We start from the raw sequence: 24,017 nt of genomic DNA, 5'->3' as shown, positions 1-24,017 counted from the left end.
GCTGAGTCATCTTCCTCTTCAAAGGAAACCAAAGTGGACTGGAGCCACAGAACAAAAGGATGCTCCTCGGAGCGGATCCTAGGCTGCTCTTAGAGGGTACCAACCCTCCATCCCAGGAAGTTCCTACATTCAGCATCATGGGCATCATCCCTCTTCTGAACTTCTATTATCTAAGCAGCAGGCGTGTGCTAAACAGCCAGCTAACAGGAGCAGACATTCCTACTACACCAGGTATGGAGCCACAGAGACAGGGAGGTCCGGTGTGGTTGGAGGTGGTGTTCACCTTAAGGCTTAGGCTAAGGTTCCCGGGAGGGTAAAGGATGGTTCTGCAGAGCAGCCTCTCTGGAGCTCCCATTTCTCATGGTCAGGACTAGGACTAGGTAGGTAGGAATTTTATAACAGAGGCTTTCTATTTATTTAGAGACAGAGTTTCATGCAGCTGAAGCTGGCCTCACTCATGTAGTTAAGGATGGCCTGGACCTTCTGAGCCTCCTCCTTCTACTTCCCAAGTGCTGAGATGAGTGGTACGCACCAACATACTCAGGAGACTAATTCTCTAAGGGTCTTTTCCCCACAGCTCTACTTTCTGAAAGCAGTGCCTTGGAGCAGAGGCGCTCTTCTGCCATTTCTGCCTGTCTAGCGTGATTCCAGAGCATGGGTGGTGCTCACAGGGTCACACCCCAACTAGTGCGCAGGGGAAGGACGGGCAGTTCAGACCCAGGACAACTCTTGCTCAGAATAAAGGCATATGCCAAGGCTTTCCAGACACTCCGAGACCTACAGTCGAACCCTGCTGCTCCACCACAAACCACGACACCAGCTGATACCCACATTTGTGCATAGGCCCACATATTAGAGGGGGTTTATTACTTTTTTAAGAGAATGAATTCATACTATCATAGATTATATAGAGCCATTTCTTAGTGCTCTTTTCTGACCACTTAAGAAATCAAAATCACCGTGATGAGAATTAATAAAGCCAAACAAAATCTCTGGTCATTACCTAGGGTACAAGCAATTATTTGACACTACTGAATGCAAAGCAAGACTCTGCACACACGGCTGCTGCCTTCACTGCACCCTGCTGAGGTTGTCCTGGGTGTGCAGCACGTGGTCCTTTTGCCCTTCAGGAGGATCAGCCCATGTTCTGCCGGTTGCCATAGCCTCTGGGATGGGTGTCCTTCCAGTCATCCCACTCCCGCAGTCTGTGCACAGCTTTCTCTTCGCTCCCGTCATCCTGTTCTTCTTGATCTTGCTGCTGCGGGGCTGCTCGTGTGAAATCAGCTAACCCAGGAAAGCGAGAAAGGGGAGAGAGAAACTGAAGACATGCAAATCAACAACACTAGGGAGCTCAGCTCTGCGCTGAACACAAGCAGACAGTGAGAAGAGAGCAGAGCTAGCTGCCCAGGCATGGCACAATTGGGAAGGACATGCCTTGGACTGAATGTGTTAGATGCTATGCCATGGTAGCAAGTAAAGATGCCTCCAGAAGTTTTCACAGAAGCCAAGATCACAGAGGTGTCCTCCACAAATGGATTCTATTTGGGGAAAGAATGCTTGCTAGATGACTGACCATCCCTTCATCAAAACAAAAACAAACGAATAAAACCAACTCCCCAACCCCACCCATCAGCAAAAATAAAAACCTGAGAAACCCGAAGTCATAGAAGTTAAAAAAATATATATGATTTGTGAATTTCCAGGGATGCAGCATTATAGGTAATTACTTCTCTACCAATTTGCTTTATGCATCTTTTTAAGATTAAAGAAATTAGGTACATGTATCTCTGTAAGAGTTTATGAGCCCCAGGAACCCTCGGAGGGCAGAAGAGGACAGCAGATGCCCTGGAACTGGAAATACAAGCTGTTGTGAGCCAGCACACGGGTACTAGAACTGAACCTGCTCTTGCTGACAAGAGCAGTGAGATCTCTTAACTGTCGAGTCATCTTGCCAGCCCCAACTTCCTTTACTGTAGTCACAAAATCTTTCCACGTATTTACTCTTCCTTGAATTCGTTAATGGTACAGAATTCTTACACTGTCAGGCATGCTTAAGAATCAAATGAATGACATGGTGCCACGGACAGTCGCATCCACTCTGATATTTGATTTGTGTGCTTTTTGTAATTTCACACTCTTTGAAAGATTTTTAACACGAGTTGGAATTTGATTGCTGGGGGTCTTCAGTTTTCCTCTAATTGTGCTTAAATAAACTTCCTCACGTTTATCTCGGTTCACATCTCAATAACACAACACCCACATGATTTTCTGAGAAAAATATGTCTCCTTTGGGGCTGGGGAGTTAGCTGCACAAGCATGAGGCCCCGAGTTCAGATCCCCAGTATTGATACAACAGTCCGTGACTGTAGTTCCAGCACCGGGGAGGCGGAGACTGGCAGATCTCTGGTGCCTACCAGCAAGCTAGCTCAGTCAAACTGATGAGCTGAAGGTTCAGTAAGAGACTCTGTCTCAAAAGAGAGACAACAATTGAAGAAGATACTTGATGCTTGATGTCAACCTCTGGTAACCTCCATTTAGATGCACATCCACCCTCACAAACACATATAATACATACAAAGACACAGGTAGAAAGGCAGGCGTGCACATACACAAACACATACCCACACCATAATAACCAAATTAGCATGGTAATGACCTAAACACAGATACACAGACCGAAGGAATGAAATAAGAGACCTTAGAAGTAAATCCAAGAAGTCTTTGCAGTAGATTCTATGGGAAAATTGACTGTCTACATGCAGAAGAATGAAACTAGACCTCTGTCTTTCGGTTATAAAGATCTACTGAAAATAGTTAAATATCAGACTGAAAATATAAAATTACTAGAAGAAAACATAGGAGAAATCACTTCAGACATTGGAAGAGGTAGGAGTTTTAAAATTGATTTCTTTGTTTTTCTATTTATTTAGTGTGCTTCTGGGGGGGGGCTTGCCACAAAATGACAACTTGTGGGGGGGGGGTTGTTCTCTCCTCCTACCATGTAGGTTCTGGTGTTAGAACTCAGGTCATCAATCTTGGGTGGCAATTGTCTTCTTATCTTGCTGGCCTGCAAGGACTTTTTAGATAAAACCCCCAAAGCATTGGAAACAAAACCAAAAACAGACAAATGGGATTATCTCAAACATTTTATAACAAAAAAGTTTCTGCACAGCAAGAAAAAAAGATCGACAGTAATGAGACCACCTACAAGTTTAGAGAAAAGTCTCCATCTAATAAGGGGTATATATCCTGAATATACAAGGAACTCTGAAAACTTGATAGCAAAAAAACCCAAAGCAAAGCAAACCCTCCAAATAATCTAATTTAAAAATGGGCACTAGACTTAAGTAGACATTTCTCAAAAGACATACTAATAACCAATAAATATATGAACAAATGGTTAACATTATTAGTTATTAGAGAAATGTAAACCAAAACCACAATGAGACCCAGCTTCACTTCAGTTAGAATGCTTATTATCCAAAAGGGAAAAAATAAGTTTGGGAAAGGATGTGGGCAAAAAGAACCCTTGTTCATTACTAATGGGCTATAATTTAGTATAGTCACTATGGAAAACATTAGGAAAGTTACCTAAAAATTAAAAGCAGAACTACTATATGCTCTAGCAATCCTGCTACTGGGCAAATATCCAAAAGAAATGACATCAGTCTGTCAAGGAGATATTTGCACTCTCATGTTCACTCGCAGTGTGAACAAATGCAATCAACCCACGTGTCCATCAGCTGAAGAATGGATAAAGAAAATGTGTTACAAATACAGAGCCTTAAAAAGGATAAGCATCTTATTATTTGAAGTGACATGGCTGGAACTGGAGAGCGTTAAATGCAACAAGCCAGCTATAGGAAGGAAAGTACTGCATGATCTTACTCATACATAGAATCTAAAAGGTCGACAGCATAGAAGTTGAGACAAGAGTGGTTACCAGAGGTTGGAAAGAGTACAGGAGAGGGAGGGATGGATAAAAGCATGGTCAACGGGTACTAAGTTACAGTTACACTGGAGGGACAGTTTTGGTGTTCTAGTGCATAGAATTACCATCTTAAATAATGATAACATACTAATAAAAGCTAGGGGAGGCCAGGACGTTAAGTTCAGTGGAGAGTGCTTGCCTAGCATATGCGAAGCCCAAGGTTCCATCCCTACAGAAAGGGAAGGGAAAAGCTAGGATTCTGAATGCTTTCTTTTGGCTATCTGCCCAGTAGTGGGACTGCTAGATCATATGGTATTTCTATTTTTATATTTTAATGAAATGAAATGATAGTTGTGGAGACAGCTCTGTTATATCCTGTTTTGAAAACATTATACAATATCTACGTATACTGAAGCACTGCATGATACCTGTAAGTTTGTACATGTCTTTCTATGTCAATTAAGAATTTTTTGATAAGATCGGTTTGGTTGGTAAATGCACTTATGCTACTGATAATTGCTGTTTTTGTATGGGGTGCTGGGGAATGGACCCAGAGCTTTATAAACATTGAGCAGGTGCTCAATGATCTACCTGCAGTCTCCGTTTTCTTTTTCTTCTTGTGGTCCTGGGGGTGGGAGCAAACACTGCACATACTAAGCAGGAGCTCTGTGACTGAGCTCCTTTCCTGATCCCCACTACCCTTTCTGAAGTCCAACTGGCTAGTGGAAATGATCTTTCTCAACACATTATCTAACTTGATCTTGATTTCTCTTCAGAACTCGAAACAGCTATTTCTCTAAGATATTCTGCTTCCCTTTGATGAGAATGTTTTTTCTTTAGTTTTTGGCAGGACCCTACTGTGTAGACCAGGCAGGTCTTTTGACCTTGCATTGTCTTTACCTGCTGCCCGAGTGTTGGAATTTCAGGCCAGTGACACTGTGCCAGGCTGGGAATGGTATTTCAGTGCCACAATTTAGGCTAGTAGGTATGGTTATCACGAGGCTATTCTTTGTTTCTAGTCTTTTCAGTGGCTAAAGCAAAGGTCTATGCATTTATTAAGAACTATGCATTTTCATGTGTTTATATCAGGATTACAGGATTGCTTGTGGTTATTTCCTTTTTTAAATGGAAACTCTTTTGAGTTACACCCATGTTCTCAAAGATAGGACAGAGTAAGGCTGGCTATCAGACAATTACTCATTTATACTCCTTTATATTGTACAGCCTTGAATTAATTAATTACATCAACACTGCCACCACCGTAATCGCTGAGAACTGTTAAAGTTTTGTCCATATACTTTTATTATTTCCTCACTTTCAGAAGTGGTTGCAGGGGTTGGGGATTTAGCTCAGTGGTAGAGCGCTTGCCTAGCAAGCACAAGGCCCTGGGTTCGATCCTCAGCACCAAAAAAAAAAAGTGGTTGTATTATAGATGCACATTATCCAAGCCTGTGAGTATTGCATATGCACCCCTCTTAACTCTCATTTACTGTCAGTTCTACGGATAACTCATCTCCAGTCACCACTGCAGCTGTCTGAACCTCATTCTCTAGCAAGTTCTTCAGGGAGGGACTATGGCAATGGTATTTCTTACTGCCTGGATCTTGAAAACTATCTGTACTCTTTATACTTAAAGGTTTTTATCAGAGACAATGTTCTTGGCTCCTATGTTTCCTCTCTGGGGATCTTAAATATCTGCTACTTTTTCACAACATGAAGCATGTTATAGTACACAGGCAAGCTAAGACTTTTTTTTTCCTTCAGAAGTAAAACCACACGCAACATGTTGAGATGTCTATGACCTTTATATATTTTTTAAAAAATCTAGGTTTATTTGAACTGGTTTTAGGCATTCTGGATGAAAAGCTCCAGGAATATAGTATGTTTGTTTGTTTGGTTTTGTTTTTTTCATACAGGATCTATACCCTGCAGCCTGGCCTTACACTTCCTATGTAGCCCAGAGCGGACCCCTGCCTCAGCCTGAATGCTAGGTTTAAGTGTGTGCTATAATGCCCAGCCTCATAGTCAATTTCCCTCCTTGCCTTGGTTTTCTTGTTTAGGCAATTCCATTAGCCATATGGCAGCTCTTCGTTGTTATATTTAATATTTAATATTTATCCCAAATCCTCTTTATCAGTTTCTTTAGTTTATAGTTCTCCTTGTTTAAAAAGTATTTAACCTTTTTTCATACAATACATTCTTATCACATTTTCTTCTCTCCCAACTCATCACCTGTTTTGATTTTCATGTCTTTTTGTCGATTTTCATATTCTTTTCCTTCTTACCTGGGAAGGCATTTTCAGTTTTTGACTCATTGTTCTTTCCCACTACTTCAGCTTTCCAAGTGTACCCTACTTCAGATGGTCCCTCTGTGCTCTAGGCTACTTTTCAAATAGTATCTTACAACTCACTGGAAAGTACTCTTTGAGACATGGTCTCCCCATAGCCGAGGCTGGCCTGGAACTGTGTAGCTAAGGGTGACCTTGCACTCTGCTGTCCTGCCTGCACTTCCCAAGTGCTAGGGTCACTCCTGGCTTTTGTTGACCTAGCCTTCTGGAGTGCTTGCAAATTTCTCTTTTAGCCCCTTAGTTTTATATGGGATATGATCTTGGTGATTTTCCTTACAGTTCTGAAATATATTCTACATCTCACACAATCCATCTACTTAAAAGAGATTTCCAAGCATCATCACAATCTGCTGCTAATTTTTGTGTCAAGTTTGTCTGAACTTTGAGAAAGGCTGGGACTCAGGTGCTTATCTCAGTTCCACAGGGGCTCCGTTCAGCTGCCTTCATACACACTGGAGAAGCATGGCGTCTCACGTTTGCATGCCCCTTCTCTGTCTTCTCCCTTGCTCCTGTCCAATTTTGATTTTACATGTAGCAACATAAAACAGAGCAAAACAAAAAAGGACAAATCTGAAATAATGCTTTAACGTGAATTGGGAGATACTATTTCAATAGTGTGGGCCCCTGCCTTGTGAGACCAGGTGGGTTAATTCTAAGAGTTCATTAAGGGCTGGGCCACTCTACTCCCTTCAGATTGTTCAATCATGGGTGTTTTTCCACTTGCTTAGGTTTTACCCGCTCAGCCATCTCATCAGATTGGCTTAGGTTTTACTGGATAGCAAAACCTCCCTTAGTTTCCAGTGCTGTTCTTAAATTGGACTCACTGCTGTTGTTACTGAACACACTGTTTTGAAACTCACTGTCGGCTTTTCCAGGTGGTTAGCTCCTGGTGTCTCCTGCAGATGCCAGTAACCTGTTTATAAGAAGCCCAGAAGACCCGTCTTTTCCTACCTTTACTTTGTGGTTCACAGGGATTCACTGTCATCTATGAGTGCTGTAAATACTGTTCAACTTTATGTTGTATTTTTTAAAAGTATAAATACATGTCAAAAATGGAAAAACAAATGTCGATCAATGAGTTGTTAATACACTTAACAAGTTCATGTAATTGGAACCAATATAGAAATTTAAAACACTAACTTTGCAGAAACCTCCTTAGGTCCAAATGCATTTCTGATCCCTCAGTAAAGGTAAATACTAAAGGCTTTTAATCAGCACATACATGTTTCACATGTTTTGAACATTATATGAATAAAATCACACAGTATATATGTTTTGTATTTGGCTTTTCCACACATAATTAGGTGTGCTTCAGCTAGATTTATTACATACAGCTGAAGAACTAGTTAGTTTAACCTTACAGCTACACAGCAGCTCATCATATGAATATACCAAAACTTGCTTAATCGTTCTGGTATGTATGGGCATCCAAGCATACCATATCCACAGTGGGCTATTAAAAACAGTGATGCTACGGCTTCATAGTTATTTTATGGTGCACTGTCTTTTCCTCTTGGGTCTATACCAGTGGTTCTCAACCTGTGGGTCGTGACCTCCTTGGCATTATCATGTATCCTGCATATCCGATATTTACATTATGATTCATAGCAGTAGCAAAATTATAGTTTTGAAGTAGTGATGAGAATAATTTTATGGTTGCTAAGGGTCGCAGCATCAGGAAGATTGAGAACCACTGTCTAAGTGAAACCATGACGTCATAGACGTATATCTGTATACAACTTTTGTGGAACCACCATCAACTATCTCTTAGATCTCCCATCTTTCTTGTTTCCTTCATTTGAGCTGTCTTTTTGTTTTCTTTTCTCCCAACTTATTGGAGTAGGACCTTGGGTTGCTGGTTTTCTTGTCTTTCTTCCCCCAGCACAGCATTTTCAACGTTATACAGATTTCCCTCTCTGCACAGCTTTGATCATATCCTCAAATTCTGATGCTCTTCCAGTGTAATTTCCCTTTTGACTTGTGGGTTACTTAAAAATGCATTAACTCCTAAACATTTGGGGGACTTCCCAGATATGTTATTGTCTAAGAACACATTCACTGTGATTTCAATTTCTGAAAATTAGCTGAAATGTATGACGGCCTATACTCTATGTTGAATGTGTCATATTTATTTGAAAATGTTTATTTTGCTGTTGTTGCCAAGCAGTGTATGGTGCCTGACAGACAGTGTTGATCAGGTTTTTCTACAGCCTGACCGGTAAACACAATTCTATAAATTACTAAAAGAGGTATGAACACTCTGAACTGTGTAGGTCAGCCTCCCACTACTGACAACACAGCTGAAAGAAACAACTGGAGGAAAGTTCTCCTTTGACTCATTGCTCCGAGTCTTTGTAATTTGTCCCCATAACTTTGGGTTCAAGGCGAGGTTGAACCTCATGGTGAGAAGCATGTGTTGGAGCAAAGCTATTTGCTTCGTGGCAGCCAGGGACCAGAGAGGGAGCATGAGAGAAGGGGCCCTCAAGGACCTACTCCCTTTGACAAGGCCCCCACCTCCTACGCGTCTATCACTTACTAATAGCCCATCACATTATAATCCTACCAATGGATTAGTTGACTGATGAAGTTGAAGGCTCCAGGATCCACTCACTTCCCAAAGCCCTTCCTGCTGTACTGGGGATTAGGCTTTTAACATGTGGAATTCAAAGTAAAATACCGGTTGTGACAGCGGGTCTGTCTATTCCTCCATTTCATTGTTTCTGTCTTCCTGTAACCTGAAGCTCGGTAACAGTTACAATTCATGTGTCTTCCTGGGCACTCGCCCCCCTCTTTCATCGGTACAAAATGATCTTTTAAACTCTCCTTTTCTCTTGACATCGGCTTCATCTAATATTACTGTAGTTTTGTTTATTTTTGATATTCAAATTTTTTTATATTTTGAAATACACAATTTCCTAGGCAGTTGTGCTAAGATCACCAATCCCTGATTTCTCATTTGAAGGTTTGCTCCACTTATATTTAAGGTGTTCTGGATTTGGCTATTCGAATAGACGAGTACTGGCATCTCTTTTAATTTATATTATCTAAATGACATGAGGTGGAGCATCTGCATACCTTCTTCAGTGAAGTATCTAATAAAGATCTTTTTTGGTCAATTTTGTTTCAACTGGCTGTTCATTTTCTTATTATTGACTCTTAAGAGAATATTTTGGATAACAGTCCCTTATCAGATCTATCTTTTAAAATATTTTATATCAGTCTATGGCTTGTCTTATTCTGTGTGTGTGTGTGTGTGTGTGTGTGTGTGTGTGTGTGTACATGTAATCACATATGTGTGTGACGGTCTCTTGCTCCTGTCATGGCCCAGTTCAGTGTGCTGGTCATGGTCACTCTCCTACTTTTCTCCCTTCTCTGGACTCTCCAGATGGCTGTACCTAATACCTACAATAAAAACCTTTGTCTCGACCACACCTTGCAGCAGTAATGCCCTCTTTTCACTGAATTGGGTTACAATTTCCTGCCTTCCCCCACACTTTAAGATGCTGTCTCGGGCTCCTGCTCTTTCTAATGGGACATCAACAAGAATTGCCATCTGGGCTCTCTGTGGACTTTATTTCTGTATGCTTTCAATTTTTTTTCCCATGTGGAGAATATGTGTCTGTGTGCAGAGACCAGAGGTTGACACTGAGTATCTTCTATTTTTCAAACAAAGTCTCTCAATGAACATGAAATTCACCAGTTTGGCTAGACTGGCTCACTGGTGAACTTTGGGGATCCTGTCTTTGCCTCCCTAGCACTGGAATTACAGAGTATGCACCACCACACTGGGCTTTTTTAAAAACACGAGTTCTAGGGCTTGAACTTGGGTCCTCATGCCTGCATGGAAAGCACACATCCCCATGCAGACACATATAACTAAAAAAAAAATTCTTTAAAAATAAAACTTTTGTTAATTATCCGTCTGTGTATGTCTATGTATATGAGGGCACATATACCATATCATGTTTATGGAGGTTGAAGGACAACTTGTGAATTGATTCTCTCTCCACTGTGGGTCCTGGAGATGTGAGTCAGGTTGTCAGGCTTGGCAGCAGGCACCTTTACCTGCTGAGCCATCTCAATGGTACAAGTAAACCTATTTTATATACATATAGACCCATGGTTACAAAAAACCTGGGTAAAAAGGCGTTGTAAGTGGAAAAAGTTTAAAGCCTTCTCCATAGTATGCTATACTCCTAAGCTGCAATGTTCAGTAGGCTAAATGTATTAAAGGCTTTTTTTACATATGTGTGGAATGTATGCACATGTGCACATGTACAGGCCAAAGGTTGCTTGCACTGTCCCATCTTATATACTGGAGTAAGGTCCTTCGTTGAGCCAGACCTCACTGTTTCAGCTAGTCTATATCACTAGCTTATTCTGGGAATCCCATCTGTATGTCATGAATGCTGTGATTGCAGGCAGATCATTCCATCCACCCAGCATTTACAGGGGTGCCAGGCATCTGACCTCCAGTTCTCATGCTTTGGTGGCAACAGCTTTACCTGCTGAGCTACCTCTCCAGCTCCCTAAGCTATCTTTGACAGGATAGTTTCCAAATCCCATGGGTTAATCAAGATGTAACCCTGTGCTAAGTTGGAGAGCATCTGTATCATAGAGATTTTGAATTTCTAGCCTCTAGAGTAGTAACTTTTAATTTTAGAAAACCATGAAATGCTTTGGAGCCAAACTGCCCATTTTTCTCTCTTGCATTGCTAAAACCGTTGAATTCTCCAGTTCATTAGAGCTCCTCCTGTGTGGTTCTCTCCTTTCTAGACTATCTTCCTCACTTTGCAGTTGGTTTGGTCACCTTAAATTCAATGCTCTCATTCCTTAGTCAGTAAGTCTAGAAATTTCTATCTGAGTTTTAGTTATTCTATGTCATGGAAGTGCAGCATGCCCAGAGGTGAAAATCTATCAAACAAACAAACAAACAAACAAAACACCTTTCAAATGGCCACTGGTTGGGGTGTGTGTGTGTGTGTGTGTGTGTGTGTGTGTGTGTGTGTGCGTGCGTGTGTGTGTTTGTATGCTCTATTGGAAAGAGCACTAACACTGGAAAGCTGAAGGCTTGAAATTGCAATCCTAGCCTGGCCACTGTATTAGTTAAGGTAGACACGTCACTTCTTACAGACCATTATCTCATCTTAAAATGGAGATACGAATGTTTCCTTCACATAATTAAGACAAAGGAGACAAGAAAACTAAGCCTCAGAGGGTAGACAATGTCTCGCCTGTCAAGTGGTGAAAGTGTACTGTGTATGACTTCTTTCCTGCTACACAATGCACACTTCTTTAACCTTTGCCCGTCTTTCCCTTTCAAAGAAGCCTGAGCACCTACCATGGTCTAACCGCCAAACTGGACGCCAAGAACATAGAACATCTGAAGGCCTGCTTTCAAGGGATCTTAAGTTCCCCTCCCTCCTTCAAAGTGTGCCCTGCCCTCCAGTTTATGCCTCTTCCTGGTCATTTTCCAAGTACATGTAGGGAGTTGTTCTTTTAAAAATACTGTGTTCAGTTTGTAATTTTTGACTGTCCAGATTGTGTGATACAATCTGCTCTGTCATTACCACAAGTGGGTTTGTAATTTTGCTATCTGGCTGCTATTTTCATGTCATAATTGGAAGAGATCAAAAAATGACCCTGTTCAGAGTCACCCGCTACTGTTTCAATGGTAAAACGACAGTGACTAGGCGATTCATGTCAGACTAACTCTGCTCAGGTTGTAATCGGGAAGGTGTAAGGAATCGGCAGCACAGCCGTCTTCCTCCTGCTGCTTCATACCTGGTGTTGGCTTGGCTAGTCCCCGATCTGGTAATGCTCCGTATTTCTGATGCTGTTCATACCAGTCACTCACCGTCATAGTTGCCAGGCTTGGATAACCAGCTCCAAATACTCTGCAAAAATCACATTCCGTTTAGAGAACTAAACAAATATAGAAATAGTGAACAGCCTCTTTCCTCTTTAATGATGAGGCGGCTGTCTGTGGCATTCACATTCCCCTACATGGCAATCTTTTGAGGACTTGTACAATCTCCTCCAACAATGCAAAAAAGGGGGCATCCAGAAGGAAGCATTAAAGTCAAGATCCTTCATGAGAGTGAGAGGGTGGATAGCCCAGGGACATCTCCCAATAAGCAATCCCAAGGGCCAGCGCTCACAATAACACTGTGAGCTAGCAAGTAATACTTGGTGGTTCTGAAACATAGAGAATACTTTCCTGCAACTCTGTGGAATACCATCAGTAACTCAGAATTAAATCACAGGCAGGCACATATGTCCTTCTGAGAACTGCTCATGAAGGCAGGAAGAGTGTCAATAATAGGAAAAAAAAACACAGAAAGCATGCAATTCTGCATTTGACTCACTGATTTCTTTCTGTGTTATTTGGCTTTTTAAAAGTTTGATGTGAAGGGTATTTTTGAGGACAGACATGGAGAAAGTATCAGGAAAGCTTTAGGTGCTTTGTGGAAAGAGCACCACTCATGGCTGAAGCCACTACTTTGCGAAAACGTCCATTTCGTCTTTTACTCAAGCATTACATGGACCCATCGAAGTGCGGCTGCCAGGGCCGGTCAGTGTGTAGCACTACCTACTTGGCTTGGGCCTTGTTCCGAGTGAGTATGAAGGGTTTCATTGGAGGCTTCTCTGGAAGAGATGAGTGAGAAGTTGATGCCTAAGAAGAAAATTAATTTTAGAGATGCGTTTGCCATCTTCCCCATTTGATCATACAGGCTTTCAAGTCTTTTGGGGCCGAGAAAGCTCTGGGTTCGAAATTCACTCCCTTTTTACTAACAGTGGTCAAGCTTTATGCTTTTGGTTTACATGTATTTATTTCTTGTGGGGGGAGTTAGGCGTGAAGGTCAGAGGACAATTTGCAGGAGTCAGTTCTTGCTTTTGGGGAACAGACTCAGGTTATCAGCTATCTTGATGGCTCCTTCTATTTATTAGTCTTGAAGGGTATTAAGTACTTTGCTAAAATGAGAGAGAGCAAGTCCCCTCAGGAAACTTCTTACCACACAGAAAAAAACTATTCGGTTTCAAAATAGGCCCATCCAAACAAGGAAATTCTAAAGCCTACTGCCATGTTCCACATAAGCTCCTTGAGCTGAGTCTGGTGTTTTCCTTCAGCCTGACCTTCTATGGAAAAGAATTACTAAGAGCTTTCTTCCAAAAGTCCTTTCCAATGTAATTATGCTGTTAATTTTTAAGAACTGCTAAGGTATTTTAGAAATTGATGTCAGTCTGTAAAGGGAGGAAGGGCAGACCAGTGGAACAATGTATGGTTAAATAGCTGGGCAGTGGTGACACACACCTTTAATCCCAGCACTCGGGAGGCAGAGGCAGGCAGATCATTGTGAGTTCGAGGCCAGCCTGGTATACAGAGCGAGTTCAGGACAGCCAAGGCTGTTACCCAGAGAAACTTGTCTCGGGGGGAAAACAGTATGATTAAATAGAAGGTGTTCATTTGGTTTTCACTGAATCTCCTCCAGAGCCCAACTCAGTGCCACATGAGAGGTTACAAAACTCAACAAAACCACACCACACACACCTAACAAGGCAGGGGCAAGGAAGGACTCAGAAGAGTCTAACCTCGAAATGCTAGAGAACCATTCCCCTAGGTAAAGGTTCAAGAGGTCTTAAGATAATGGAAGAGTAAAAGTTCCTTCTCTGGTCCTTCACCATGAAGGTGTTTTCCTCAGGTAAGAGCTCCCAAATTAAAAAGCAGCTGTGCCAAGGGCGTGGATCAATTATTGTGGTAGCTGATCAAGTCAATTCATGTTGTATCCTGTACCACTGAGCAAGCTCCAGAACAGGGTTAGGATGGTCAAAGATGCTCTATAGCTCTTCTACAAGGCTTCTTAAAGTAGTCTTCTGGGCATTCGGTACATGACGATGCCCCTGCTGCAGGGTCTCCTATCTGGGTATTGACTGGTCTCTGAGTGTGCAACTGTGTAAGGCTAAGTTCTAAGTCTTTCTCCAACCTAAACACATTCCCTGCCCTTTTGTTTCGTCTCCCTTGTTTCTCTTTCTCTCCCCCTTCTACTCCCTACTTCTGCTTTTCTTATTTTCTACAATAATTAAGTAGGTTATAAAGGGCCCACCCCTTCCTTCCTTATGCCCTCTTTTCACAGCCAAAGCCAATTTAGATTTTAAGGTAAAGTATTTCCTTGATACTATCCAGTTATAACTAAGTGCCTTAGATTACAAACTATCAGGGCCGGTTGCTATAAAGAACCGCAAAGCAACCCTGGCGAACCACCAGACTTTTCCCACATATCCTAATGTGAACAATGCTTTTATGGAGACTTACTGGACATGTTCTCCATCACTGAGTTACTTTGTCAGTGTTTTCTAATTTTTGTTTTGAGATCTTTTGTTTTGTATCTCAAGTCACTCCTTCGGCTTTGAACTCACTATGTAGCTCAGACAGACCTCAAACATGTGATGCTTCTGCCTCAGCCTCCTGGGTAGACAGAATTCTAAGTGTGCATTACTACACCCGGCTAAGGGTTTTCATTTGCTTTCACTCGTGCAGAATGTTGGAACTTCTGGCAGCAGCTTTCCATTGCTATGTGGGCAAGGACAAGACTTACCTCTCTTGGAGAGTCTTTTTCTTTGAGGATCTTTATTTCCTGGTCAATGCTCTCAATCTCTTCTAAGCTGATAGCAATCCACCTCCGAAGGTGAAGGAGGTGATATTCACGAACACGCTCATCATCTGCTTGACCACTTTCCACAGCAGATTCCAGTGCAGACAACCTATGCTCCACCTCCTTCTTCTGCTTGTATCTGTTCCACAGAAAAGCATTACCCATGAACTTAAAAATACAGACTCCTTCTAAAGAAGGCTACAGTAATGTCTGCCTTTGCAGATGTCCAGGCAGCATGTGTGCCAATTCCTACCTTGGAAATAGAGTCTATGGTCTAGGACTAGATTCTACAATCCAAAGCCAATCCCCAGACTACAAAGCAAGAAAGGGCCTAGGCATATCTTGATCTCAGCAAGAACTATCATCTTTCAGGATGAGATGCTCTAGTCATCTGGCCATATCAATCCCCACTCTGCTGGATATTCAGTGCCACAGAATGTTTCCTGTAAGTCCTCCACTTCGAAGATGAATCTTCAAGGAAAGCCAAAACTATAGTGGTCACTGTTGACCTGCCACTGATGCAGGACTTCTTATGAAAGTGCTGAAAAGCTGGTCATCTTTTTTCTTTCATGCAATACATTCCTGAGGTATCCTGACTTATCTCTACCTAATTTTAAGAATCAATGATCTTGGCTGAAAATGATCCCCATTTTCCAGGATGCATTCTGGTACCTCATCTATCATTCATCTGTCAATTATCTCTAGAGCATGACAAGCACTTTTAGTGCTAGAGACAGTTTATAATAGACAGTCGTTGCCTTCAGGCAACTTTCATTCTAGTGGAGGAAGACAGATCAGAAGGAACAGATGACAAGGTGGATGAGGATGCACACTACGAAGCAGAAAGCAGCAAGGTGAATGGGTAAGACAACGGTGTGGAAGCAGGCATGCTAGTACACACAAAGTGAGCAGAAGCGACCCTTTGGAAGAGATGGCCTGAACAAAGCCAAGACAAGAAGGCAGGAGTGATCCTCAGGTCCAGAAGAGTACTCTAAAAGAGAAAAGCAAATGCGCATGGAGGAGAGTCTAGAGTAGCCAGAAAGCAGGGCAAGGAAGAAAGATACCAACTCAACTTTAGGGAGACAGCAGCGCAGGTGGCAGGAGATGGCTGCATTAAAATACAAAACAGCCAACATTTGCTGATGTATTGGATATGAAGGCTTGCAGCACACAAGAGCCAAGTAAAAATGCCATGGTTTCCAAGAGAAGTCTATCAAAATCCCTCTACCTGGATCCCCCGCCTCACTTCCAGAATAGGAAGCTTTTCTTTGGGGATACCTAGATAAGGTTTTAGCTTCAAGTCGATAGAGAGTTTAAGGTGAGGGGGGTGGTCCTTGAACTCCTCAAAGTTTATACAGAACTCTATGTGGATGCATTTCCTTTGTTCCTTCCTCTGCATAAATGCCTTCCTCCTATTCTCTCATCTCCCCACCCCCTTGCTCTCCTTTTCCATCTTATTTTGACTAGAAGAGGTTTGATCCCAAAGTCAAGGACCACTGCACTGTAGACAGCCTTATAAAAACATTTAGGCTCTTCTTTGACCCAACAAGAAAGCATCTTGTATGTTACAACATCACCCTATGTGGCCTTCTGGGTAAAACAATACAAATGCCAATTCCTAGCTCAGGAATGCTACTACTGTTACTTGAGAATGGTTACTTGGTTCCACAAACAGCTACTCCTCCTCTTCCATGGAGGTGCCTATGTCATAGGAAAACCACATATAAGGGTCCTAGGATGTGTATACTCCAGGATGAATTCTGGGTGAGTCTAGTGGTCCTTCAAGTAAAGTTGTTTGGCTTTTCTCCTTCTCCATGACCATTCAACCCGTTCACTCTCTGTTCCATTCCTTGCTTCTATGACTTGGCTCTTTTCCATCCTTTAAACTCCTGGCTTTTCAGCACCTGTTCTTTTAGGCTAGTGGTTAAAAACAACAAACTATAAGCATACAAAAACTTTTCTCTTAGATAAGGAACTTTCTTCAAATGAGAATTTGAATAGAACCCCAGTAAGTAACATACAAATAAAAATGTGCCTTGGAAAAATTAGAGGAAGTCTCCTAACATAATTCACAGGTGAAACTATAGGGTTCTGAAAGACAGACTGAAAACCACTGTCCTAGACTATATCAGTGTTCCAGGCTCCCCAGCGTGGACCAACTATTGCCTTAGAACCCCTTACCCCTATAACCACTCTGACTCGGGAGTTTCCTTGTGCTGTTTCCAAGCAGTTACAGTGCTAAGGAATTACTAATCTGTGTCAAATGGGCCAACCACAAATGTCTATTATCAGACATGATTCTCTTTTGTAGAGATGCCATACCAGCATCAGGCTTGCCGGATGGCCAGGCAGTTATAAGACTAATTGCCCCTCTATCTTCAAATCTCTGCATCATGCTTCCTCCGTATGCCTCATCTGTTCCTCCATCCTGCTTTTTATCATTCTTGTCCCTATCCACTTCTTTCAGGACACACTGTCAGTTACCCGCCTTCACTATTCATGGCCGTGAGATTTCATTCTATTGTTTTCTTCCCCATCTTAGAATCGCCTTTCTGTAACCTACTTTCTTCCCTTTCAAGTGACTCTTTTATGCTTCAGAAGGAACAGCGTTAGAACTGGAAATCTGAAGACCTGAGTTTCAGTTCTAGCCTGACCCCTACCTAGTTATGTAATTTTGGTCAAGGCAATTTGAAAAGCACATCCCCGTAGCTTTATAATGTGGATCTATTTCATGGGGCCGTTAGAGGATCAAATGGAAAACTGCTCAAGAAAAGTCTTTGTAAACAGCAATACATACATTACTAGCAGATAAGAAAACTGAGCCTGGGGAGGGGATAGGGACCGACCATGCCCATCCATCCATTAAGCAGTAGAAGTTAGTCACCCCAAGATGGTCTGATTCCAAAGAATCAGTTTTTGCAATGCTGTATTACTTGCATTTTTTGGAATACTACTCTATATCTGTCTCTCCAGATACCTCCAAGTTTTAACTATGATCCAGTTACTGGGCTGGGAATCATGAGATACAATGCAGTTAGAGTACTAATACATTACTAGTCAAGGCCTCTGACCTTAACAAGTTCCAAGTCTAGAGACGGAAATAATTATACTCTTCTAAACAGCATGAATTTAAAAATGTGTTAAGGTAGGGTGTGTGTGGTGTGTGGTGTGTGTGTGTGTGTGTGTGTGTGTGTGTGTGTGTGTGTGTGTAGGGGCTATGTAGGGAGAGGCCTTAGACTGGATATAACATTTTGCTTCTGTAAATTCTTCTATTTGTACTTTGCTGGGTCTCTTCTGATGGTGATTTCCTTCCCTTTACTCTCCTAGCTTGCCCTGAAGGTTTAATTCTTAGTTTTTCCTTGGAAAACACATCTATACTCACCAAAGTAGAGAGATCCTAACTTTTTTTTTTTTTTTTTACATCAGTCACAACACAGACTCCTAGGTTTTAGTCGCATACTTCCATTTGTCTACGGACGTTGCCACTAGTTGTCACTTAAGAACCTAAATCCACCAAGTCTTACAGGCTTATTTACTTACCCGGCTTCTTTCATTTCTGTTAAAAGAATGGAGGTGCTGTTACTCAACCACACTCACACTTGCTCCTGAAAGATGGTTAAGAGAATATGCACAGGGAAGCAGATATGAGAGAAGACATGCCATTTAGGTGTTTTATTTAGGATAGTCTCAGTATCTAGAGTCATGGACAGAAGGAGTTACAGAAAGGAAGAGTCTGAATAATTTGGGGTTTTTGTTTGTTTGCAGAATGGGAGACTGAGCCCAGGCCCTCGAGCATTCAAGGAAAGCACTCTATCAGTTAGATAGCAAGTTTGCCCTGAATGTTTTCTCTAGTCATATAAATGCTTCTTACAAAAGTAGTACCTGTGATAGCTATAGCTCCCCTTTTATCACTTCATTTCAGTTGTGCTGGTAACTTGTGGCCCACCTGTTTCCTTTCAGTATTCTGTCCACAGCCCTTCATGGAGACCTCTGCTCATCCGAACTTGCAGAGCTTGTGTCAAACTGGACTACCATCTATTCCCTGTACATACTTCAGTCTACTTCTGTTTGGGACATGCTCATGTTGTCCCTCCTACTTGTCAACAGTAGACATTGCTGGAGTGCTTGGTACACGCCAGGCCCTGTGCTAGGCATAAAACAGTCAACAAGAGAGAAATGGCTCCCACCCTTATGAAGCACACGTTCTAGTAGGAGAGAGACAAACCTGAGAAGCTGGACACATGAGCGACGGACGTGCCATGAAGCAAGCAAGCGTGGAGGGAAGAGAGAATGACAGATGTTAACTACTTAAAGAGACTGATGTGGAAAGGGATCGCTAAAGGATAACACTTAAGCTGAGACCTAAACAATAAAGAATTGGCCATATGAAGACAATTTAATATAAAAAGAACAGCACATACAAAGGCACACAAGGGAAGGAAGGAGCTGGTCTCTTCAAAGACCTGGATGGCAGCCAGTGTAGTTAGGGTCCAATAAACAAGTGAAAAATGACATTGTGATAAAAGTGGAGAAAGACATCAGATTACACAGGGCCTCGGCTACGTAAGGGTGGGAGGTACTGATGGCTTAGAGCAAGGTGTGCTGGAGGAGATGGAAGACAACAGGATAAGATACCTTCTGCTGCTAGAACTCACAGGCCTTGCTGATGGACTAGATGACAAAATTCAGAAAAAGGTAGGTCTTGAAGCTCCCTCGCAGATTTCCTGCTTACACATCCAGGTGAGTGACAGTGTACTTATTCAAGGAGTGAAGACCTGGGTATGCGGGCACACTTGGAGTGAAAAGCCAAGGCTTTGAGCTGGAGATGTAGAGTGCTTCCCTAATATGCATGAGGCCCTGGAATCAATCCCTAGCACCACAACAGGAAAGGAAAAGAAAGAAATAGGAAAAAAGCCAGCAACTGTGAAATACCCATAAATGGTGTTAGAACCATGGTCAGAAGAATTATAGGATAGTTACATGAGTCCAGGAGAATTAGTATAAATGTAGTGTTGACAACTAACCTGTCACATAGTTGTTTTTTTTTTTAAATGTTCAAAGATCAAGATTACAGGCCAAAGAAATCGAAATCAAAATTAGATACTTTTTTTCTATTTGACTAATTGAATTTTCTAGTGTTAACATCCAGGACTTGTGAAATGGGAAATACTTTAAGACTTTGTTCTTGTGGAAGGCAATATTGTTGCCATACAGCAAGAGTCTTAAAATATTCAAAGAGGAATCTATTCCAAGGAGACAGTAACCAAAGAAGCACAAATGTTTGTTCATAGCATTACAGAATCACACACACACACATCAAAAACAAAACAAACAAACAAACAAAACCATACCCCAAAATGCAAGCAAACAAAACAAAAATAGGATTTAAATACTTGACAGTAATAGTTTAAGTGATTATGGTACAACTATAGAATGGAATATTACAAAACCATCAAATATGGTTTCAAATGACACGGGAAATGCTCACAATATTAGTTAGGAAACAGGATAAAAAGCTGTATTTACAGTATTCTTCATAATTTATTAACTAAAATAACTATATATCTGAAAGAAAATACAGCAGAAAGTTAACAATGACATCTATGAATGCTAAGATTAAGGCTTATTTTGCAAATTTTCAACAATGAGTAATATTATTTCCACATTCAGGAACTCTATAGTTTCTAGTTTTAGTGATCTTTCAAGACTCATGTCACAGGCCATTGTGTTCAGAAAGTTTTCCCTCAGCCCTCCCCTTGGCTGTTGTCACCCCTTGCCTCTCTCTTCCAGTCTTCCTGTGGGCGATTATCTGGACACAAGAGTCACTGGCTTAGTTTCTCATCTATGCCTACGGACACAGTTCACAGTTGTCAAAGACAGGATGACTGGAATCTATTTTGTATCACTTTAGCCCACATTTTTATAAATCTCCGTGACTCACTGTTCCCTAACTATATTTCATTACTCTTCATACCCTTAGCACCTGAACGTGAAAAATTAAAGTTCCCTCCTCTCTCTTCTGCTTTCTGCATGTTTGTGTGTGCGTGTGTGCACACTGTGAATCAAACTTGGTGTCTTTTGCATGCTAGGCTGAGTTTATTTTATGACCAGCTTATTGTCTGTGTCTACCGGAATCAAAGCTTCATGACAACACTGGCTTTCTAACATATAGAACAGTTCCTGGCATTCGTGAAGGGCTTAATAAGTATTTGTTCAGCAACCTACTAATTCTCAACCCTCTAGAGTCCAAGCCTTACCTATGAGCTTCCTGCTACTGGACATCTCTGCTTAGCTGTCTAGTAGGAACCTCAAATTCAACATGCTGAAGTACCGAGTTTCTGCTCTCCCCTACCCTGATTTATGCTTTACAATGTCAATATATTTTTATGGCTTACTGCAGAGTTTCATACACACATACAGTGTGTTTTGATTCTATTCCCCTCCAACTTGTCTCAGATTCACTCTAACTCCTTTTATGTATTAATTTTTATTTATAGCCCGATTTGTACTGGCTATTTACTCATGGGTGCTGGGCCAATTACTGCTTCTTAACCATATTAAGTAGGTACCACTGTTATTTGATTTCACATAGGACTGAACCCGAGGCTTAGATAGGTTAAATAACTTACCCAAAAGTCCAACGACCCATAAGGAAAGCTGAAACTCAAACCCAGAGCTCTGTATTTAACTACACCTGACCTTGAGTCCTACTGTGTCAGCTACTGAGCTATGCTAAGAGTCTATATGTATTTCTGCTAGTCCTCTATAAAATTTTCTATGAAAGTACTTATTATCTCAATTTTACACCTGCGGAAATTAAGTAATTTGCCCCAAATCATGGAGTAACCACTGATGGAGCTTGGATTCAAGCATGTTCTCAAGCTTGCTCCTTACCTTCCTCACATCCCAATTCTCTATGATGGGAACGCTCCAGCGTTCTTCATCATTATTCCTTCGCCCTCTCTGCCGCCATTTTGCTCTAGCCTTAGTTTGTTGCTTGGGAGGGGGCACTTTTCTCCTCCCACCCAACCCCACTCCAGGACTGCTTAATGCCTCTGTGGCCTTACTAATGTTATAGCTTCCCTGAGCTAATCCCCTCTCTCCTCTTCCTCAGGCTAATATTCCCATTTCTCTTAAAGCCCTCAGAACAGAAATCCCCTTCCTAGGAAGCCTACTCTTCTCCTTTGTTCCCTTGACTGCCTTTGCACCACCCCCCATATGCATCTCTTTATACACCTTATGCTGTCATGCTCTTTCTATGCCACTTCTCCTCACCAGAGCACAACAATCACCCACATTCATACAAACACCCAAACAGGCTGCAGCCCCAGTGCCTAACTTGGTTCTCAGACACTGAGCATTCATTGACTTTTCTTTTTGAACTAAGAATAGACAACATCAAGGTTACATGATGCTGTACCAGGGCTATGATTAATTTAGGATGGGAGACGTCCCAGCCTGTACTCATGAACAGAATTGCTCAATAAATAGTACAAAATACTGTGTACTTTTGAGATATTTATCCCATACAGCCAGCATTATGCAGCAATATGGAAAAAGTTAGGGATACACTTTGCCAATCCTGAAGGTCAGGATAATAAACATTGTTACCCCTGGCACTCATAAGGTGTCTGTAATTTTAGTACAATCCCTACAACAATGGCAAAAGCTTCTGAAGACTCAGGAAAGTTTGCTTTCACCATGGCCTATGTTCAATGAAGAATCAAGAAAATGACATACACTATTCTGTATTACACACACACACACACACACACACACACACAAACACATGCACCCCCAATTTGAGCTCTGCAGCCCTCAAATTACAGCCATTGACCCACCTCTCTATTTTAGCCTGTCTTTGAGATGCCATAGCAACGAGATTTGGATAGGCCATGGAGGAGCTAGCAGTGTTATTTTCAGCTGAGTTATTCTTGGTTTGGGGTAGCTGAAACTCTGCCACATGATAGCAATGACACTGAGTTAAGAAATTTATGAAGTGTTCTCGAGCCCGCTGCAAATGATCTAGACGCTTGCTGGGGTTGACTTGATTCATGGTGAGTGCTCCTTGCAACGCTGGCACCATCAGGTACTTCAGGTCGGTGGAAGCAATCTCTTCCAAATCTTCATTTCGGCTGGAAAGAGCAAAGAGGAGGCCGTGAAGCCTGGTTGAGCATTAAACTGTGGCCCTTGCTTCTGGGGGAGAACAGAGTTTGGAGAGTGTTACAAAGACAACACTGGCCAGATTAAAAGAAAAGTGGTCGAGGCAGTCAGCCGTACACCAGGGATCATTGTCCTGGGATATTAATCATCTCAGAAGAGAGATGGACAATGAAAAGAATGCACACAGAGTGAGCAAGCAGGAACCGCGCGATTTTAGCGTTAAAGTTCCTTTCCACCCAGGCGCAATGGCTCCACCCTTACTAACCAATCATTCTCTGCGGTTACGACCCTCTCCCCATACCTGAACAAATCAAGCTGCGATAACATTCCAGCAGCCTTCTCAAGGAGGTCCAATCCTTTGGACACTTTATCCTGGATTGTCCGGGAGCCGGTGGGTTCAGTTGCTACTTCCACTTCCTCCAGAAGTTTCTTGCTAGTTTCGAAGAGCTCCGGAAGCCGCGGCAGCAGTAACTCGTCTTTAGACGCTGCCATCTTGTGGGAAGAAAGAAACCCGGAACAATTCTGACCGAAGTCAAAGGTAAACTCAGTGAAGAAGAGCCCCAAAGCCCTCACGACCCAGGAAACAGTTACATCATTGGCCAATTGCTTGTTACCAAAGTGTCCCAAATGACTTCTGGGAGTAGTAGTTTACCGGCCCTAGCAACCGTTTCTATGGACTCATTTTCAGTAGGCAGCCTGTTTTAAAGTTGTAAGTGCTGTTTTACTGAAGATGGGCTGGGTGTGGCCAGAAGTTGGACTAGCAAGTTCCCAGGACTCTGAGAACTCTGAGTGACCGGGCTGAATTCCGAGTGCTAGCCAGCGTGAGAGGGCGAACGTGGGTGCGGTGCGGGGAGGGTCAGACGCTGGCCTTCCTTCGCAAGTCAAGTCGTTCCCCAAGTAGAGTCCTGGCAGCTAGGGGCC

General features: G+C 42.1%; 1 protein-coding gene across 1 annotated transcript; it reads right to left on the bottom strand.

The window, feature by feature from the left end:
* Positions 1-832: 832 nt before the first annotated feature.
* Igbp1 (immunoglobulin binding protein 1) lies at positions 833-23,657 on the bottom strand. The gene is made up of 6 exons (XM_036174732.1): positions 23,398-23,657; positions 22,775-23,068; positions 14,877-15,072; positions 12,876-12,955; positions 12,064-12,176; positions 833-1,284 (listed from the first exon to the last, which is right to left on the bottom strand). The coding sequence occupies exons 1-6, from the start codon at positions 23,586-23,588 to the stop codon at positions 1,136-1,138; spliced, it is 1,023 nt and encodes a 340-aa protein (XP_036030625.1). The 5' UTR covers positions 23,589-23,657; the 3' UTR covers positions 833-1,135.
* Positions 23,658-24,017: the final 360 nt, after the last annotated feature.

Source organism: Onychomys torridus, chromosome X (assembly GCF_903995425.1).
Source record: "Onychomys torridus chromosome X, mOncTor1.1, whole genome shotgun sequence".
Lineage (NCBI taxonomy): Eukaryota > Metazoa > Chordata > Mammalia > Rodentia > Cricetidae > Onychomys > Onychomys torridus.
The sequence above is the reverse complement of the archived record's forward strand: the minus strand, read 5'-3'. Positions and strand labels throughout refer to the sequence as shown.

What these genes read in the sequence shown, in the direction of transcription:
- Igbp1 (XM_036174732.1), bottom strand. Translation starts at nt 23,588, where the DNA reads ATGGCAGCGTCTAAAGACGAGTTACTGCTGCCGCGGCTTCCGGAGCTC. An exon ending in AGACAGGCTAAAATAGAGAG is followed by an intron (nt 15,073 to 22,774) that starts GTGGGTCAATGG and finishes TCTGTGGAACAG; the next exon opens with ATACAAGCAGAAGAAGGAGG. An exon ending in AAAAAGACTCTCCAAGAGAG is followed by an intron (nt 12,956 to 14,876) that starts GTAAGTCTTGTC and finishes TTTTCTTCTTAG; the next exon opens with GCATCAACTTCTCACTCATC.